General features: G+C 40.4%; 1 protein-coding gene across 2 annotated transcripts in view; it reads right to left on the reverse strand.

Moving 5' to 3' along the window:
• The window catches only part of atp2a3 (ATPase sarcoplasmic/endoplasmic reticulum Ca2+ transporting 3), a 194483-nt gene that overhangs the window by 14433 nt on the left and 163348 nt on the right, over window positions 1-16702 (reverse strand). For both annotated transcript variants that reach the window (XM_060912161.1, XM_060912160.1), the window contains 5 exons: window positions 15308-15424; window positions 13186-13404; window positions 9160-9495; window positions 5965-6185; window positions 543-745 (listed from right to left, as the gene is read on the reverse strand). In XM_060912161.1, coding sequence (XP_060768144.1) covers window positions 543-745; window positions 5965-6185; window positions 9160-9495; window positions 13186-13404; window positions 15308-15424 — 1096 coding nt within the window. The remainder of the gene's footprint in view (window positions 1-542; window positions 746-5964; window positions 6186-9159; window positions 9496-13185; window positions 13405-15307; window positions 15425-16702) is intronic.

A 16702-nucleotide genomic window follows, 5' to 3' on the forward strand; every position in this document is an offset into this window, starting at 1 on the left:
GATTTCCTCCTTGAAAACGGTCGTGTAGACGCGGAAAAAAGTGAGAACGAAAACGGACTTTTGCGTTTTTGTTTCAGACCGTCCCCGTGTAAAGTGGGCCTAAGTGGCCAGGAATTGTGTTTTGTAAGCTCACCCCACAAAAAAAGCATTACTGTATCTACTAAAGTCTATTCACGTTGAGATTTTGATAAAAGCACACGTTCTTTGAATATACCCATCCTTACACATTTTACTGTTCTCCCTGAGTGAACAAAAACATGCAGACCAGAGTGCAACTCCAGGACCAGCACTGGAAACGTGCGTCTCCACACCCATTCATGATGCACAACAGTCTAACACTCTCTCGTTGATTTGCGGTAATGAAAGATCTTGAGAAACTCAACTCATGGCCTTAATATAATCATTTGTTGCTACACCTTATTAAAAAGTCACCACCAAGACACTCCGCAGACGTTATCCAAACAAACACTGAAGACCAGCTCAGTAATCGCGTACAATACCACGATCCGATTTCCACATGAGTACACAGCAGCACATCTCACCTCCGATGGCGAGGTATCTGAAGAAGAGCCAGCCGGAGATTAGTGGCTCTTTGGGGTTGCGAGGAGGCTTCACCATGATGTCCAGGTCAGGGGGGTTGAAGCCCAGCGCTGTGGCAGGCAGACCGTCTGTTACCAGATTCACCCACAGCAGCTGGACAGGGATCAGAGCCTCAGGAAGACCCAAGATGGCAGTCAGGAAAATGCTGGAAGGAAGAGGAAAAAAAAAAAAAAAGAACAAGCAGACAGAAAGTGAATGATGGTTTGCGGGGGGTGCACAAAAATATGACCATGTATGAGTAAGTACACGCAAACAGTCACAAATCTATCTAAACGTATACACAATGAGCACAACGGACATTTACTAGACATTTACTGTGTTTAATGTACAAACTTTAGCATTCTGACTTCAGAGTATGCAACATTTACACTAGGGTGCATCAGTTGCCCTCGCTTTCATAAAATCTGATGCATTTTTGTTTGGGTGTTCCTTTTCACCAATAAAGACATCCTGTAAAATGTTTTGACCATATTCAAAAGTCTAATGGTGGCACCATTATGGAATCAATTTTGTGCCAAAATGTTCATACAATACTTTTGAAATATCAAACAAAAACGACAAATCAAAATACACAAAAAGAAAAAAAAAAGTAAATTTTTTTAGACTGGCAAACAAATTATTCGTGTAATCATGCAAAATATCAGTCTATTATTCTTCAGAAACCTTTTATTTTTGTTCCGCGTCTTTCTCAGTTTTGCTTGACGTCATTTATTTTGGTTGCGATTCCAGCTTTCTCGTTTGCACTCCCTGACTTTTTGCTTGCAGTTTTGGCACAAACTTGACGTGTGGGTGGGCTGTCCAGGAATGCATTCCCATTGGGTAACTTGTGTTTGACTGACAGCTCCGCTCAGCCATTCCCTACTCGGATTCTGGCGGACTGTTTGACGAGTGACCGATCCATTGATGGTAAACAAGGATGGAGTGGACTTCAGTGGCGACTATGATATTGAATTAATTCAACAAAGTGTAAATTCAATATCATAGTCGCCACTGAAGTCCACTCGCTCCTTCTTTACCGTCAATGGATTGGTCACTCGTCAAACAGTCCGCCAGAATCCGAGTAGGGAATGGCTGAGCATAGCTGTCAGTCAAACACAAGTTACCCAATGGGAATGCATTCCTGGACAGCCCACCCACACGTCAAGTTTGTGCCAAAACCGCAAGCAAAAAGTCAGGGAGCGCAAACGAGAAAGCTGGAATCGCAACCAAAATAAATGATGTCAAGCAAAACTGAGAAAGACGCGGAACAAAAATAAAAGGTTTCTGAAGAGTAATAGACTGATATTTTGCACGATTACACAAATAATTTGTTTGCCAGTCTAAAAAAATTGACTTTGTTCTTTTTGTGTATTTTGATTTGTCGTTTTTGTTTGATATTTCAAAAGTATTGTATGAACATTTTGGCACAAAATTGATTCCATAGCACCATGAGGTTCATTTTTTGCCAAAAAACGCTTATTTTATGTTTTTGCGTAAGGTTTGAATCACAATGTTGGACTCCATTTATTGATGTCTTGTGAGCCAGAGATCATGTTAAGAACCTTTGCAAGGGATTGAGAAGCATTAATGTGATTCATAATACATTTGTATTGTTTAAAAGTAGTTGAACAATGATTCAATGAACAGCTAAAACTCAAACTGTGCTTGATGATATATTTAGAATATGTACTAAAAATGTGTATCTAAGATATTTGGTATACTCTATAAGGTGCCGTAATGTTTCATGAAAAGTGATCGAAATTTTGTCATAAAAGTCATAAAATAGCAGCTTTTTCCATAACTTTGAGCTCCTGGTGCCACCATTAAACTTTTGAATTTTGTCAAAATATTTCACCCAGTGTGTTTTCTTACCAAAAGGAACATAAAAACAAAAATGCATCATGATCGGAGGAACTTTTCATTTTTAGGGGGCAACTGATGCACCCTAATTTACACAAATACAAAAATGTGATTTAGGCTTACTAAAGTCACACTAGCAGGTGCTCGTATCACCTAGAGTTTTTTTTTGTCTCTTGTGGTTCGTTTCGACCACGGTTACGATCGTTTGTGGATGTCCAATGTCTTGTGTTTTTTTTTTTTTTTTTAAATAAGAAATTTTAATAGCCAAAATGTAAACGCTCACTAAACACAAATTAAAAATCACACAAATGTGAAAATGGACTGTGCTAAAAGCACGATGTAAATAAAATTGAATCAAACTGGTTTTCTTTACAGCTCCATAACTTAAAAAAATTTAAAGAAATTTTTAAAAAAGCAGAAATATCAACTTGATTCTAAATCAATAAATAAAATGGGGGGGGGGGGGGGTTTCATGTGACAGAAAAAAAAAATGCACTGAAAGTGCATCTTAAGTCAGGAAAACTGGTTTGTGTTTCTGTGGGTGGAATAAAAGCTCTAATGTCGCCAATAAATACGCACAATGACGCATGATTGCGTAATGTATTAATCATGACCATTTCAATTATTATAATAATACATAGGGCCAAATTACTCAATTCTGATTGGTCAATCAAGGAGAGCGTTTTTCCTTAACACCGGGCCGTATTTCTGAAATGCTATTGGCTAGTTCATTGCTTGGTTACGGTTACAAAAATGAGCAAATTTTGTCAACAAAATGGCCGACTCTGCAATGCCACGTTTAGCTAGCCTAGTAAACTAGACCCACCCGCCTAGCGGCCAAAAATATTTTTTGCCTAGCGAATGGGTCTAGCCTCGCACCATATAAACAAAAACACCCCGGGCATCAAATCGTGCCCGCCAATCACAACGCAAGGTTTTTGTTTGGATTCTTTGGGCGGGCTTTTGCAGGAGTGACGACAAAGCTGCGCGACACTGGAGAAAGCGCAACAGGAAAGATGGCTACCGCTAGTAAACAGCGCGCGTTTGACTCCGCTTTGGAATCAGTTTTAGAAGAATTAGACTTGGAGTTTTCGTTGAAACATGAGCAGGAAGAGGCTCTCCGCTCATTCCTTTTCAAGAAGGACGTTTTCGCTGTTTTGCCGACCGGCTATGGCAAAAGTCTGATCTACCAGCTGGCTCCGCTCGTAGCCAAAAGGATGGGGCTAGTTTGTGCAGTACGAAGAATTAATAAACAGCTTTGAAACATTACTTTTTGATTGTTTCTTATTTTTCCGTTATTTTAAATTTAAGGGAAATTATTTCACCAAACACCACTAAATAAAAACTTAAAAACAGTTTAAGCAAACCCTTGAAAAACACTTGGAAAAAAAATGAGTGTATGTGGTACAGACTCCAAACTTGTGGTCATTATCTCCAAACTTCTTAATATCTAGAACCTGTTTATTAATTAATACACATTTTGAAAAATTATTTATTTCAAGGCCTCCCCCACTGCTTTCTGTCGCTCTGACTACGTCACAGTCACTGTTGCGCTGATTGGTCAGAGCGTTGGCCTATACGCACAGAGACGGTTTGAAAGACAGCGGTTTGTTCCTCCTACCTGCTTCGGAAATGTCTACGGATCGAGGCCAGACTAAATATTCACGTTTAGTCTGGCTTGCCAGGCTAGCGTTTAGCTATATTCGACGAAGAAATGATAAACCAATTGAAAACTGCAAGCGAAAATTTTTGTTTGTTTTCATTTATTGCCAGTTAAGCAGCTGTGGCTATTTCATGGCAAATACAGGTAATAAATTTAACTTGACATATTTAAAACCAACAATCAAATAAATAAATACATTAAATAAGTTTGTTCACATCAATACTCTTTAAAAAGTTTAAAACCTTTAAAGGTGGGACCTTATTAAAAATATCAAAAATATAGTATCTTCTTTAAAAAATTTCTGTCTTTTTACTCTAAGAGCAGAGCAAGACAAAATACGCTTAATTGATAAAAGACTACCACAAAGATCACAAAGGGGAGGTTCACCTCCAGTTAATAAAAAACCATGGGTGAGTCTAGATTCCCCCAGCAAGCGAAAATGAAAATACCAAAAATAAAAGTAGGAATTTTTTGCCTTTCCGTGTTTAAGAAACAGGCCGCAGAAAGACAAGTAAATGACTCTCTACATACATGTCAACCTATACGGAATGTCTGTATTTTATAACGGATTTGATTCAATAAACGTAGTATACGGGCGTACAAATAAAGTTATACGGATTCTTTAAAAAAACTTCAATATTTATTTAGAGCTATAATCAATTAACACAATGATAAAAGAGCGCATAACATTTACAAACATACCGTACACCACAGAAAGCACAAACAGCCAGTAAAGAGTCTTATGAAATCGCGCATTATCTTGTGGTAGCGAGACTTCGTTCCACTTCTGATCATGCGCACACCGCATTGCGAGAATCCCGCCAACCGGGAAGTAACATTTTGTTTGAAAAGCGTATTTCCACCTGAGCGACTTTCACGAGCGACTGAAAAGATTCTGAATGGGCACTCCGGCAAGATCAACACAGACACTTGCTGTGACATGCAGCCTAGTGAGGTATTGGTGCAGACTGCTAAAAAAGCTGTCATGGAGTACATTTCAGAACATTAGAGTGACACTTTGCGTTTTTGTCAAACATTTGAGCTTTGTATTCATTCTGAAGGTTTATTGTTATTAATATTGAATAAAAAGTAACTGGGATATATCATTGTTAATTATCATTCAAATTTTAGGTAAATTATTTTAATTTGCATCTTATACGGATTTTATAAGGGAAATACGGATTTTGGGGGTTGGTTATACAGGTTTGATTGACCAAAGGTTGACATGTATGTCTCTAGTGGCACATGAATGCTGTGAGTTAGCCAAGGTGCTATCGCAGTTTTATGCAGAAGCGAGGAAAGAAAATGGGGAAAACTACGAAACAGACTCTTAAAGTAACGCAGGCTTTTGTAAAGAAGTTCCAATAACATTTTTGTAAACCTCTTTCAAAATCCTCGCGTCGTGTCCTGATGAAAGAAACTGATTCAAACGTGCAAGACAGTCCTGCGCCCTGATTGGCTCAGAAAGCGTGAATGACAAATGTTGTCAACTTGAACGGCTTCCGAAGTATGAATTTGGCCCTGTGTATTATAAACAAGTAATCGCAGGCTATGGTTCCGAGTAAAATTAAGGATCAATTTCACTCGGGATTTCAAAGTTTTGAAATTGTACTCGTTCAAAACCTCGAAATCACTCGTGAAATTAATCCTTAATTTTACTCGGCCCTATACTAAAATAAACGTACGCTATGATCATTTAGATATTGCTGGATTTTTTTTTTTAAAGACACCGGAAAATATTTCTGCTGCAAACGCTTTGAAAAACCATGGAATTATGATTCAGCTCCAGCTCAGTCTGAATCACTTAAATGCAACAGTGTTAGACTGAGGTGGTGTGAAGTGGTCAGGGCGGGATGACTCACCAGACGACCTCTCCTACGTTCGAGGAGATGAGGTAGCGGATGAACTGCTTCATGTTGTTGTAGATGGCTCGGCCCTCCTCCACAGCAGCCACGATGGTGGAGAAGTTGTCGTCGGAGAGCACCATTTCGGAGGCGGACTTTGCGACGGCCGTACCTGACCCCATGGCGATGCCAATTTCTGCCTTTTTCAGAGCGGGGGCGTCGTTCACACCATCACCAGTCTGAGAGAGATGGAGCGAGTCGGGAAGTGGAGGTTAATTATGGGTTAATAGCAGTACAGTGGATTCTAGCATTTTCAATATGCAGATATGTATGATCAAACCCTGGCTACAGACATAAATCCCCCACCAGCCCATTGAGATGTGTTTAACTTCTATGCCTTAACCTACAACAAAGCTTTAGTAAGTTAAGCTTGTTTTTATTTTTAAAAACCATTTCCCTACAGCAAGTTAGCCGTCCACTACGAAGCCAGCTGAGAACTACAACACCGGGAACAGAAATCAGTGAGACATGTTTGGATACACAAGCCTGAGTGACTTTGTATTCTGGTCAATTTGGGGGTAATTACAGAAAAGATTTCTCAGCTTGCATTTATTTCTAGGCGTGTAAAATGCCCAGACAGCATGAAGGCGAAGTCCAAGAATAACTTTGGGACCACGTCTGCAAGATCAAATCGATTTTTGTCACCTGGATAAATTACCATGCAGCAGTTGTTACAATCAGGAGATTTTAGTCGAAAACAATCCTTTAGCTACAAAATGGCCCTCGTTGTCTATTACCGTGAAGCATCCGATACTATCACACCGAAAGCTAAACACCAGATATCAGAAATGCCTGTGAGCGAGTGCATATTGTAAACTGGACTCATTTCTTTTTCAAATTATTGGACTCCTTCATTCGGCTTGAAAAGAACGTATAGTAACCAAAGCTGTGATGTTGTGCTCATCTTTGCAAATAGGATGAAACGAAAGTTGTTCATTCCAACAGCTACTCTAACACTAAACACAGCTGGGCGATATGATAATTTATTTTTTTCGCGGTCCGGTTGCCATCAAATCCTGCGCTCTGATTGGCTAGCGAGCGGGTCCATATCCTACGATATGGACCCCAGTTACGGACCCCAGTTACGGACCTCTGGCGACTTGCTCGTTCACAACAACAAAACATAGTAGCATTTTTTGTCACCATTTATTTATTTCATCTCATTATCTCTAGCCGCTTTATCCTTCTACAGGGTCGCAGGCAAGCTGGAACCTATCCCAGCTGACTACGGGCGAAAGGCGGGGTACACCCTGGACAAGTCGCCAGGTCATCGCAGGGCTGACACAGACACAGACAACCATTCACACTCACATTCACACCTACGGTCAATTTAGAGTCACCAGTTAACCTAACCTGCATGTCTTTGGACTGTGGGGGAAACCGGAGCACCCGGAGGAAACCCACGCGGACACGGGGAGAACATGCAAACTCCACACAGAAAGGCCCTCGCCGGCCACGGGGCTCGAACCCAGGACCTTCTTGCTGTGAGGCGACAGCGCTAACCACTACACCACCGTGCCGCCCCATTTATTTATTTATTTTTTAAAATAAGATTTATTTATAAGATTATCAAAAATCTTATATTTCAGGAGAAAGCTAAAAACCTCTAACTTGCTAACACTGAGCAAAAACATGGCTGAATCCTGAATGACTCAGTTTTGTATAAATAGGGGACTACATAGGCGGCAAAATGTAGTTTTTTTCCTGCCATGGAAGTGCACTTGTACACTGAGGAGGAAGCAATTTGCATTACAGCCGTGAATGAGGATTCAAAATGGCGGCTCGGCTCGGTTTTCCCTTTCGGGCGCCCTCGCTTTCTGTTAGAATTTGGTAAAGAAAAAAGTAAATATATTATTTACCAGCTTAAGGTCGGTCCGTATGGTGAAATACTGTGACCTCAGGCTTAAATACTGACCTCGGCCCAGAGGGCCTCGCTCAGTACTTTCAAGACCTCGGTTACGGTATTTCACGATACAGACCTCCCAGCTGGTAAATAAACCTATATATACATACACACACACACACACACACACACACACACACACACACACACACACACCATCGATATCATGACAAATATCATCAGTAACATGTTCGAGTTATCGGGGATATCATGATTTTTTTTTTCCTAAATTGAAAAAAAATAATAATACAAACTGATTGGAAGCAGCTGATGTGATGTTAAAATGTTGGACTTGATCTGCAACTCCCCCCTTTTTAATGCTAATTTTTTAAATAAAAATAAAATTTTTGTATTGATAACAGCTTATTTTTAATGAAACATTCCTCTAATGCTGAATCATCCTCAAAAATCATTCATGATTTTTTAAACATGATACGATTATCATCCATCCATTATCCGTGACCGCTTATCTTGTGCAGGGTTGTGGGCAAGCTGGAGCCTATCCAAGCTGACTACGGGTGAAAGGCGGGGTACACCCTGGACAAGTCTCCAGATCATCGCAGGGCTGACACATAGACACAGACAACCATTCACACTCATGGTCAATTTAGAGGCACCAACTGGCCTAACCTGCAAGTCTTTGCAGGAAACCGGAGCACCTGGAGGAAACCCACGCAGACACAGTGAGAACATGCAAACTCCACAAAGAAAGGCCCCCATCGGCCACTGGGCTCAAACCCAGAACCTTCTTGCTGTGAGGTGACAGTGCTAACCACTACACCACCGTGCCACCCAAACTAACAAGGACATATTAAATGAAAAATATTTAAAAAATATTTACTTGAAATACCTTTAAAAAAAAAAAAACCCTCTGGCTTTCCTCAAACCCTATAGCATTCTGTTTTCATCCAAGCATTTTAATGCTGATTACAAAATTCAAAAAATTGGATGTAAACAAGAATATGGCTTTAAAAAAAAAAAAAAAAAGTTTCCGCTGCCTTTTGAAGTATTTTTTTTCCACGGTATGCAAGTGTGCGATAAATGCATTTACTCCACAAAGAAACAGAGCAAATCTGACAGATCAGCTGCTTAGTCCTTCAGCCACATCTCAAAAGCTCAGCTAATTCACCTTCTACTTGCTGCAGTGTAACGGAGTTTGGATGATCACTGCCAGCTCAGATATTCAATTATAACAATCCTGACATACAGCGCACGGGCACAAGTGAAATCAGCCTCTCGCTCGCTCTCACCATGGCTGTAATCTCATCAAAGGACTGCAGGTAGGCCACGATCTTGGATTTGTGTGCAGGTTCGACACGGGCAAAGCAACGTGCGTGTTTCACCGCCTCTCGCTGTGCCTCGGGGGAGAGGTCATCAAACTCACGACCCGTGTACGCCTTGCCCTCCACGTCTTCATCTTCCGAGAAGATCCCGACGCGCCTGCAGATGGCCACAGCCGTGCCCTTGTTGTCTCCGGTGATCATGATGACGCGGATACCTGCCTCACTGCACAGCCTCACTGACCCGATCACCTCCTTCCTAGGTGGGTCCAACATGCCCACGCAACCGACGAAGGTTAGGTCCGCCTACAAAAAAAAAAAAAAAAAAACATAGAAAACTAAATCAAACACCGATACACTTCTTTTGAATATGTGTATGTATGCATATCAGACGCTCGCTGGCCAAACTCAGAGTTTCCAAATCAGTCATCGCTTAACTCTTTAATATTTTCTATCGTGAATACGCTCATTAAAAAGCTTATAATCTCTGCTTTCCAAATAAATTTATCTCGTTAAGATCTGTTCAGTATTTTGGGAGTAACGGCAGGTTGAATTTGGTACAACAGAGTAAGAACTCCGCTCGCGTGACGTCAGGAAACTGCCGGTAAGGTGCATCAGTTGCCCCCTAAAAATGAAAAGTTCCTCCGATCATGATGCATTTTTGTTTTTATGTTCCTTTTGGTAAGAAAACACACTGGGTGAAATATTTTGACAAAATTCAAAAGTTTAATGGTGGCACCAGGAGCTCAAAGTTATGGAAAAAGCTGCTATTTTATGACACTTATGACAAAATTTCGATCACTTTTCATGAAACATTATGGCACCTTATAGAGTATACCAAATATCTTAGATACGCATTTTTAGTACATATTCTAAATATATTATCAAGCACAGTTTGAGTTTTAGCTGTTCATTGAATCATTGTTCAACTATGTTTAAACAATACAAATGTATTATGAATCACATTAATGCTTCTCAATCCCTTGCAAAGGTTCTTAACATGATCTCTGGCTCACAAGACATCAATAAATGGAGTCCAACATTGTGATTCAAACCTTACGCGAAAACATAAAATAAGCGTTTTTTTGGCAAAAAATGAACCTCATGGTGCCACCATTAGACTTTTGAATATGGTCAAAACATTTTACAGGATGTCTTTATTGGTGAAAAGGAACACCCAAACAAAAATGCATCAGATTTTATGAAAGTGAGGGCAACTGATGCACCCTAACCGCCGGTGCTTTTTGAGTCACGGGAAAGTGGTCAGGCTTGCTCTCTCTCTTCTGATTGGTTTCCGACTGGATTACTCGTGAATATCAAATCGGATAACTTTTATAGAGATGCTCTCTAAAACAGCTCTCACCGTTTCTGATGAAGTCTTCAGCAAAATTTTCCATCTGCTAGCTTTGCTGTTATGCTTCACTGGAGACTTTGAGGCGAGTTTTCATAGCTTTACCTACTTATTTTTTTTCAAATCAAACTGATTCCTATAAATAAATAGCTATTTTAGAATGTAACTAATTGTTTTGATGAAAAATATTGAGATCTTCGTGGTCGGAATGAGATTTAAAAAAAATAAATAAAAATCAGAAACGCGAGTGTCAATTTCAATTCGATTAATTGGAATTGTTTATTGGATGTGGCTCACACAGTTTTGTCGAGGTTCGCCTTGAAAGCTGTGAATATTAATGGAAATAATCATTTATATTCTTTCATATAAACACTAGTAGGCCCTACTTAGAATGCAAAGGCCTACAGAGCACAAAGGGGATATTAGAAATAACCTTTTATTACTTTGACAGAATGGTCAATGTGACTGACATCCACTGCTTATTTATGCATATTTTATAATTAACACTGATTTATCCTTCTGTGTGATGTATAAACGAGAGTTAAGGTCAGCTTTATATTGCACAAATAAAGCTATTTGGTGAAACTTTGAAGCAGCGTGGACTGATTTAACATTTTTACCTAATTAGCATAATTGGTTTTTACTAATTTTTCAAACTTTGTATTCAGTATACAACCATCTATGTGCCTGCCAATTTCCATGTAAATATCTTGAAAAATTAAAAGTTATTACAAAAAAACATTTGATCTCATTTGTGAAATGAGGCCCATTTTGGACCATGTGGTCCAAATATATAATTTTACGGCAGTTTTCTAAAAATTAAGCCATTTTTTCAAGCTTTGATTTGTAATATCTCAAGAATGGACAAACATTTTAATTCTGTAAAAAAGTATGTTGTTCTGCATTCAATGAGAGCCGTTTCAAGCAATTTGGATTGAAATTTCACCTGATATGCCTCCTGTATGCCTTAGAAATCACCTTATAGAAAAAAGCAGCACAGGTATGCTCTGGAAATTATATCAAACACTCAGGCCATCCTTAAAAAAAAAAAAAAAATCCGTTTCCTGTCCACCGGGTGAGCAAAAAAATTTTCAGTCGGGAGGGAGGGATTTTTTTTCTTTAATATATGGATGGATAAGAAATCGCAATGCTGTGTTTGCTTTTTCTTTCAGTACTTTTTTTATTACAAAAGCAGACACATTTAATAAAATGACGGTTTAATCAACTGAAACTTGTACAAAAACTAAGTTAGCATTTTAAATGCTGACTGCAACATTTGCAAAACTTTTACAAAGGTACTTAAAATGTCCGACACACTGACTTTTTGTAGTTCTAAATCGAGCGTTAGGCCTAGTTCGGATGAAATTACACTATTAAAATGATCACTGAATGATTTGTTTTTCTGAATCTTTACTATTTTGTTGTTCGCTAGAATACCATTTTGCGATTTCACACTTAAGCAAATGTTTGAAAACTCCGGATCTCCTTCCTTCATGGTGGCTGCCATTTTTTTGTGCCGCACGGCGCATGCGCAGAGCTGATTCAATTCCATATTCTGCGCGGAATGCAGGGCTTTCCACAAGCGCCGGCTGCCGGCCATACAGCCCACTACACAATTAAGTCCAGCCGGGTACTTTAATGACTATTATTTTTGTAGCCTACAGGCTCTGAATATTAATTTTCGATTTTAATAAAATTAAATGTTTATCTAACGGACTGACAATAATGTCAAACTGAACCGCACTCATTTAAGTTGTGATTCGCGCTGTTTGTACCGATAATAACCACAAATTCCCCGCAGACTTCGTTGATCAAGGGAGAGTAACTCATCCGCGGCCCTGACATACGGTGTGTGCGCGCGCACTCGGCGGAGGCAGTAGTGTGTCAGAGGGAACAGAAGCAGAGATGACGCTTATTTTGTCTCCGGTAAACCAGTCTTCTCTCGTTCAATTACGTGCTGGCATCAAAAGACACCGTTGGTTGTAAATGAACCCAAACCGAGTCGTTGGAGTGTATTTTCATACACAAATGGAGAAATGTTCGCTGAGTGTGTAATTGTGTAGCCCCACTGCAGACCGTTGTCGTTGTTAATTCATAGCATGCTCAGTTGCGTGAATGTGTCATGCACCGAAAATAAGAGATTTATAAGCCAGGAACACCTCATGATGCAATACGCAAGAAAAGAAAGAAGATTTACTGCCATTTTACTTTGTATTTGAGTAAAGTGAATAAATAAATGGTCTGTGGAAAATACATTTAATCCTGGGAACTGCGTGCACAGGAGTTTATTTTGTGTTTACTCCCCCCGGCTACTTATTTGTCATGGCTGGCTAGTAGGAGCCTTAGTGGAAAGCCCTGGGAATGCGGAAATGTCAAGTTCGATTTTAGATTTACGAATCCGAAAAAAATGTCGAAAAACCTGCGTTAAAAAAAAAAAATTCAACCACACAAACGGCACTCACCCAGCCGGTGGACCGGAAACAGAACATTTTTTAATAATGGCCTCATGCACCTTTTAAAGTTCAGTATACTCTATGAAAAACAAACATGAAATGCAGTACGTCCTGTAACTGTGAAACAGGAACATACATTTACAATTCCACAAACACACATTCCTATACAAACACACTTTCAATTTCTCTGACCTCATACTCCGAGAACTTGGCAGAGTTCTCCAGGTCCATCTGCTCCCTGCGAAGGGGTGTGTCCCGCGTGGCGAGTGCCAGACAGCGCAGTGTGTCCTTGCCCGTGCCCCACTCTCTGATCGTCCCCATCAGCTCATCCTTTACATCCATAGTCAGCTCCACCTTCCCCTTTCCCACACGTACATGTGTACACCGCTCAATCACGCTCTCCGGAGCGCCCTATCAGAAAGAGAAGAGCCAATGAAATGCCTTAATATGACTCGAAATATACTTAAAGCACATTAGCTTAAGACCATGCACCATATGAAACGCTTTGAAAAATAGTGTGTGAACATTTCGGAATATAATTCGGATATCTATGCGCCATTCTCCTAATGAATAAGGTATATAAACATGGCTCCTATTGATTTGGCTGTAAAAATCAAGAATAGTCATAGAAAGCGATGATATTAATGTTGCACTAACATGTACGGTACAGCATCAGAAGCACTGTGTTACATCATTTCCTTTTTCTGAGCTCAGTCTCTCTGTCAGGCCTGAAAAATACATGCAATTACATCCTTAAAGCTAGACGGCCTTTCGATTCCAAAAAAATCGGTGAAATTTACCGTAGTTCCCTCTGAAATTTGATCATCGTGATGTGTTTATTTCTGTAATATCTTTATTTAAAAAAAAAACATCCCAGGCCATTCTGTTGCTGGGAAGTTACTTAATTTGAGGGATTCATGAGCAAATAATGTACATTTAAAAAAAACAAACAAAAAAACGCTCGCATCGTGCAGTCAAAGGAAGTCCGTGTGTGCATGCGCACGCTTACCTTGACCGTGCACTGACTGTTACATCATTCTGTCGCTAAACGAACAGCTGATCACACCGAGGTGCTTTCTGACCGCCGATATTTATTAGCTCGGTCCTGTGTTCCCTTTCCTTCGTATAGAACATAACGTCTTTTCTTCTCGCTTTCCGTTACTGTAGTCGGTCTTTGACGTTTCATTCGCACACTCGCGTCCTCCATTTTTCTCTCCTGTTCCAAATTTGTATCCCACGATGCCTTGAGCAAACAGGGAAAGCCCACCACGTCATGCATGATGTAGTATCTTGTACTGGGTCATGGTGAAGCAGGAAAAAATGGCGGAGAATTTAGGGCCATGTGGCCCTAAATTCATTAATTGCTCCATTTAAAAAACACTAATAAAATTGGAAGTCTGTGATTCGAATTCCGTAGCCTTCAGTCCACTGAACAAAAATAATTAGAAAATTCTTTTTATGACCTACACTTGAAAAATCTAAAAGTCAGTCGACCTTTAATAAGAGATGTACTAGCCGGAGATCCTCCGGCTATTAATGCTGAATCCTTATAATTCACATAAGTAGCTTTTGCTTGTCTAATCACCAGCGCTATGATAAGGCTAAGCTCCACTCGCGCGGTTATAAGACTTCCAGTGCAATGCAGGGTCTCTGAATGCATTTACAAAATTTAAATTAAAAAGACAAATTATGTATGAACATTAGAGGAAAGTCATATCTTTCTTTTTTCAACATTCCCCTCAACATTTCCCACATTTTCTCCCCAATTTGACAAAAGTCCCAATTACTACCCCGTGGTCAGCTCTCGTCCATCACACGCAGGTCACAACCCGGGAGGGTGAAGGTGAACACGTGCTTCCTCCAAGCCACATGTGCAACACAGGGAAGCGTAACACACTCTGAGGTTAAGTGTTATCTACCCTCTTCCACATACATGAGCTCACAGGAACCCATGATTGGCCAGGATCACTGTAATTGACAGGGTAGAGAGAGAGGGAGCAAGAGAGAGAGAGAGAGAGAGAGAGAGAGAGAGAGAGCACGCGCGAGCAAGAGCACGCCATCCCTCCTACCCAGAGAACATGGACAGTTTCTCTCCTGGCCACACGTGGCTGTAGCATCGCTGAACTAGCGATTTCCCAACTAACGAGTGAACACTCATATTGCACCACTCTGGACCCCTCGTGACTTATTCTTATCTGCATAATCTGGAGCTGTTGAATGCGTAAACATCCATGACAGAAATGCGTATATATTTATTATTCGTGTCTTGTTAGTGAGGCGGACCATCTGGTTTGGAGTTGAGGACGGTTTGTACCTTAACAAACATCCTGGTCTGAGAGCTGGCGTTAATGGGCGTACAGTACACGGACATGGACTTCCTGTCCCGAGAAAACTCCAGGGTGAACTCTTTCTTCATCATCTTCTTGATGACCTGAAGAAGTCAAAAAGAGTTGAAAGTTAAACGAACAGACAGAATTTTTTTTTTTTTGTGTGTGTGTGTGTGTGTGTGTGTGTGTGTGTGTGTGTGTGTGTGTGTGTGTGTGTGTAGCTGCTGTCATTTTCAGCTGTTCTCTGGAGTCGGGCGAGTACGAGCTTGTTTGTGGCCACCTATCAAGCCCAGGTGCTGACTTTTGGCGTGCGCGCACACACCCATCCACACACCCTAATTAAACCTACTTGGCTTTAACCTGATGTACTTGCTTGCTGGTACCAACATACGCTAAATGTTCTAATAGCTGCAAAAAGATCAAAATGCTGGCACTAATTCAATCAACCTGTTTACAAGCGCTCGAGTAACCTGATTAAATAATCTGCCTTATTCAATTACCGGATTCTTTCAGTAAAAGCAGTAAGTGAAGTTACGTTCCGTTTAAATGACATTTACTATTAGCACCTCCACATTTTACAGCAAGTAGTACAAGTGGTTAAAACCATTTTATTGGCCGAGTATTGAAGACGCACTGAAAAATTTACATTGCATAACTCAATTTTTTTTTGGAATCGGTGACCATTTAAAATGCTTGACGATGCATGTTTTTAGTCCAGTCCAATATTACCATCTTGCTATTTAAAAGTGCACCTGACCCATGCTTACAAACTGCTAACATTTTGACCACAAGTTGCTTTATTGCTAAATATTTACTTGTGCTGACTTTATTTTGGTAATTTCCATGTTTGGACCCAAGACTGACTAGATTTCTAGGCTTTACTTGTTTGCACACAAGTAAGCATGTTCACTGGGTGGACGTTTGCAAATGTCTCATAATTTAAATAGAATACTGACTTGAAAAATTTCAATCAATCAATCAATCAATCAATCAATCAATTAATTAATTACAAGCTCATTTTTAATTAGGTTAATTTCAAGTACGGGCGGCACGGTGGTGTAGTGGTTAGCGCTGTCGCCTCACAGCAAGAAGGTCCGGGTTCGAGCCCCGTGGCCGGCGAGGGCCTTTCTGTGCGGAGTTTGCATGTTCTCCCCGTGTCCGCGTGGGTTTCCTCCGGGTGCTCCGGTTTCCCCCACAGTCCAAAGACATGCAGGTTAGGTTAACTGGTGACTCTAAATTGACCGTAGGTGTGAATGTGAGTGTGAATGGTTGTCTGTGTCTATGTGTCAGCCCTGTGATGACCTGGCGACTTGTCCAGGGTGTACCCCGCCTTTCGCCCGTAGTCAGCTGGGATAGGCTCCAGCTTGCCTGCGACCCTGTAG

The sequence above is a fragment of the Neoarius graeffei genome, chromosome 28 (genome assembly GCF_027579695.1).
Source record: "Neoarius graeffei isolate fNeoGra1 chromosome 28, fNeoGra1.pri, whole genome shotgun sequence".
In the NCBI taxonomy this organism is placed as follows: domain Eukaryota; kingdom Metazoa; phylum Chordata; class Actinopteri; order Siluriformes; family Ariidae; genus Neoarius; species Neoarius graeffei.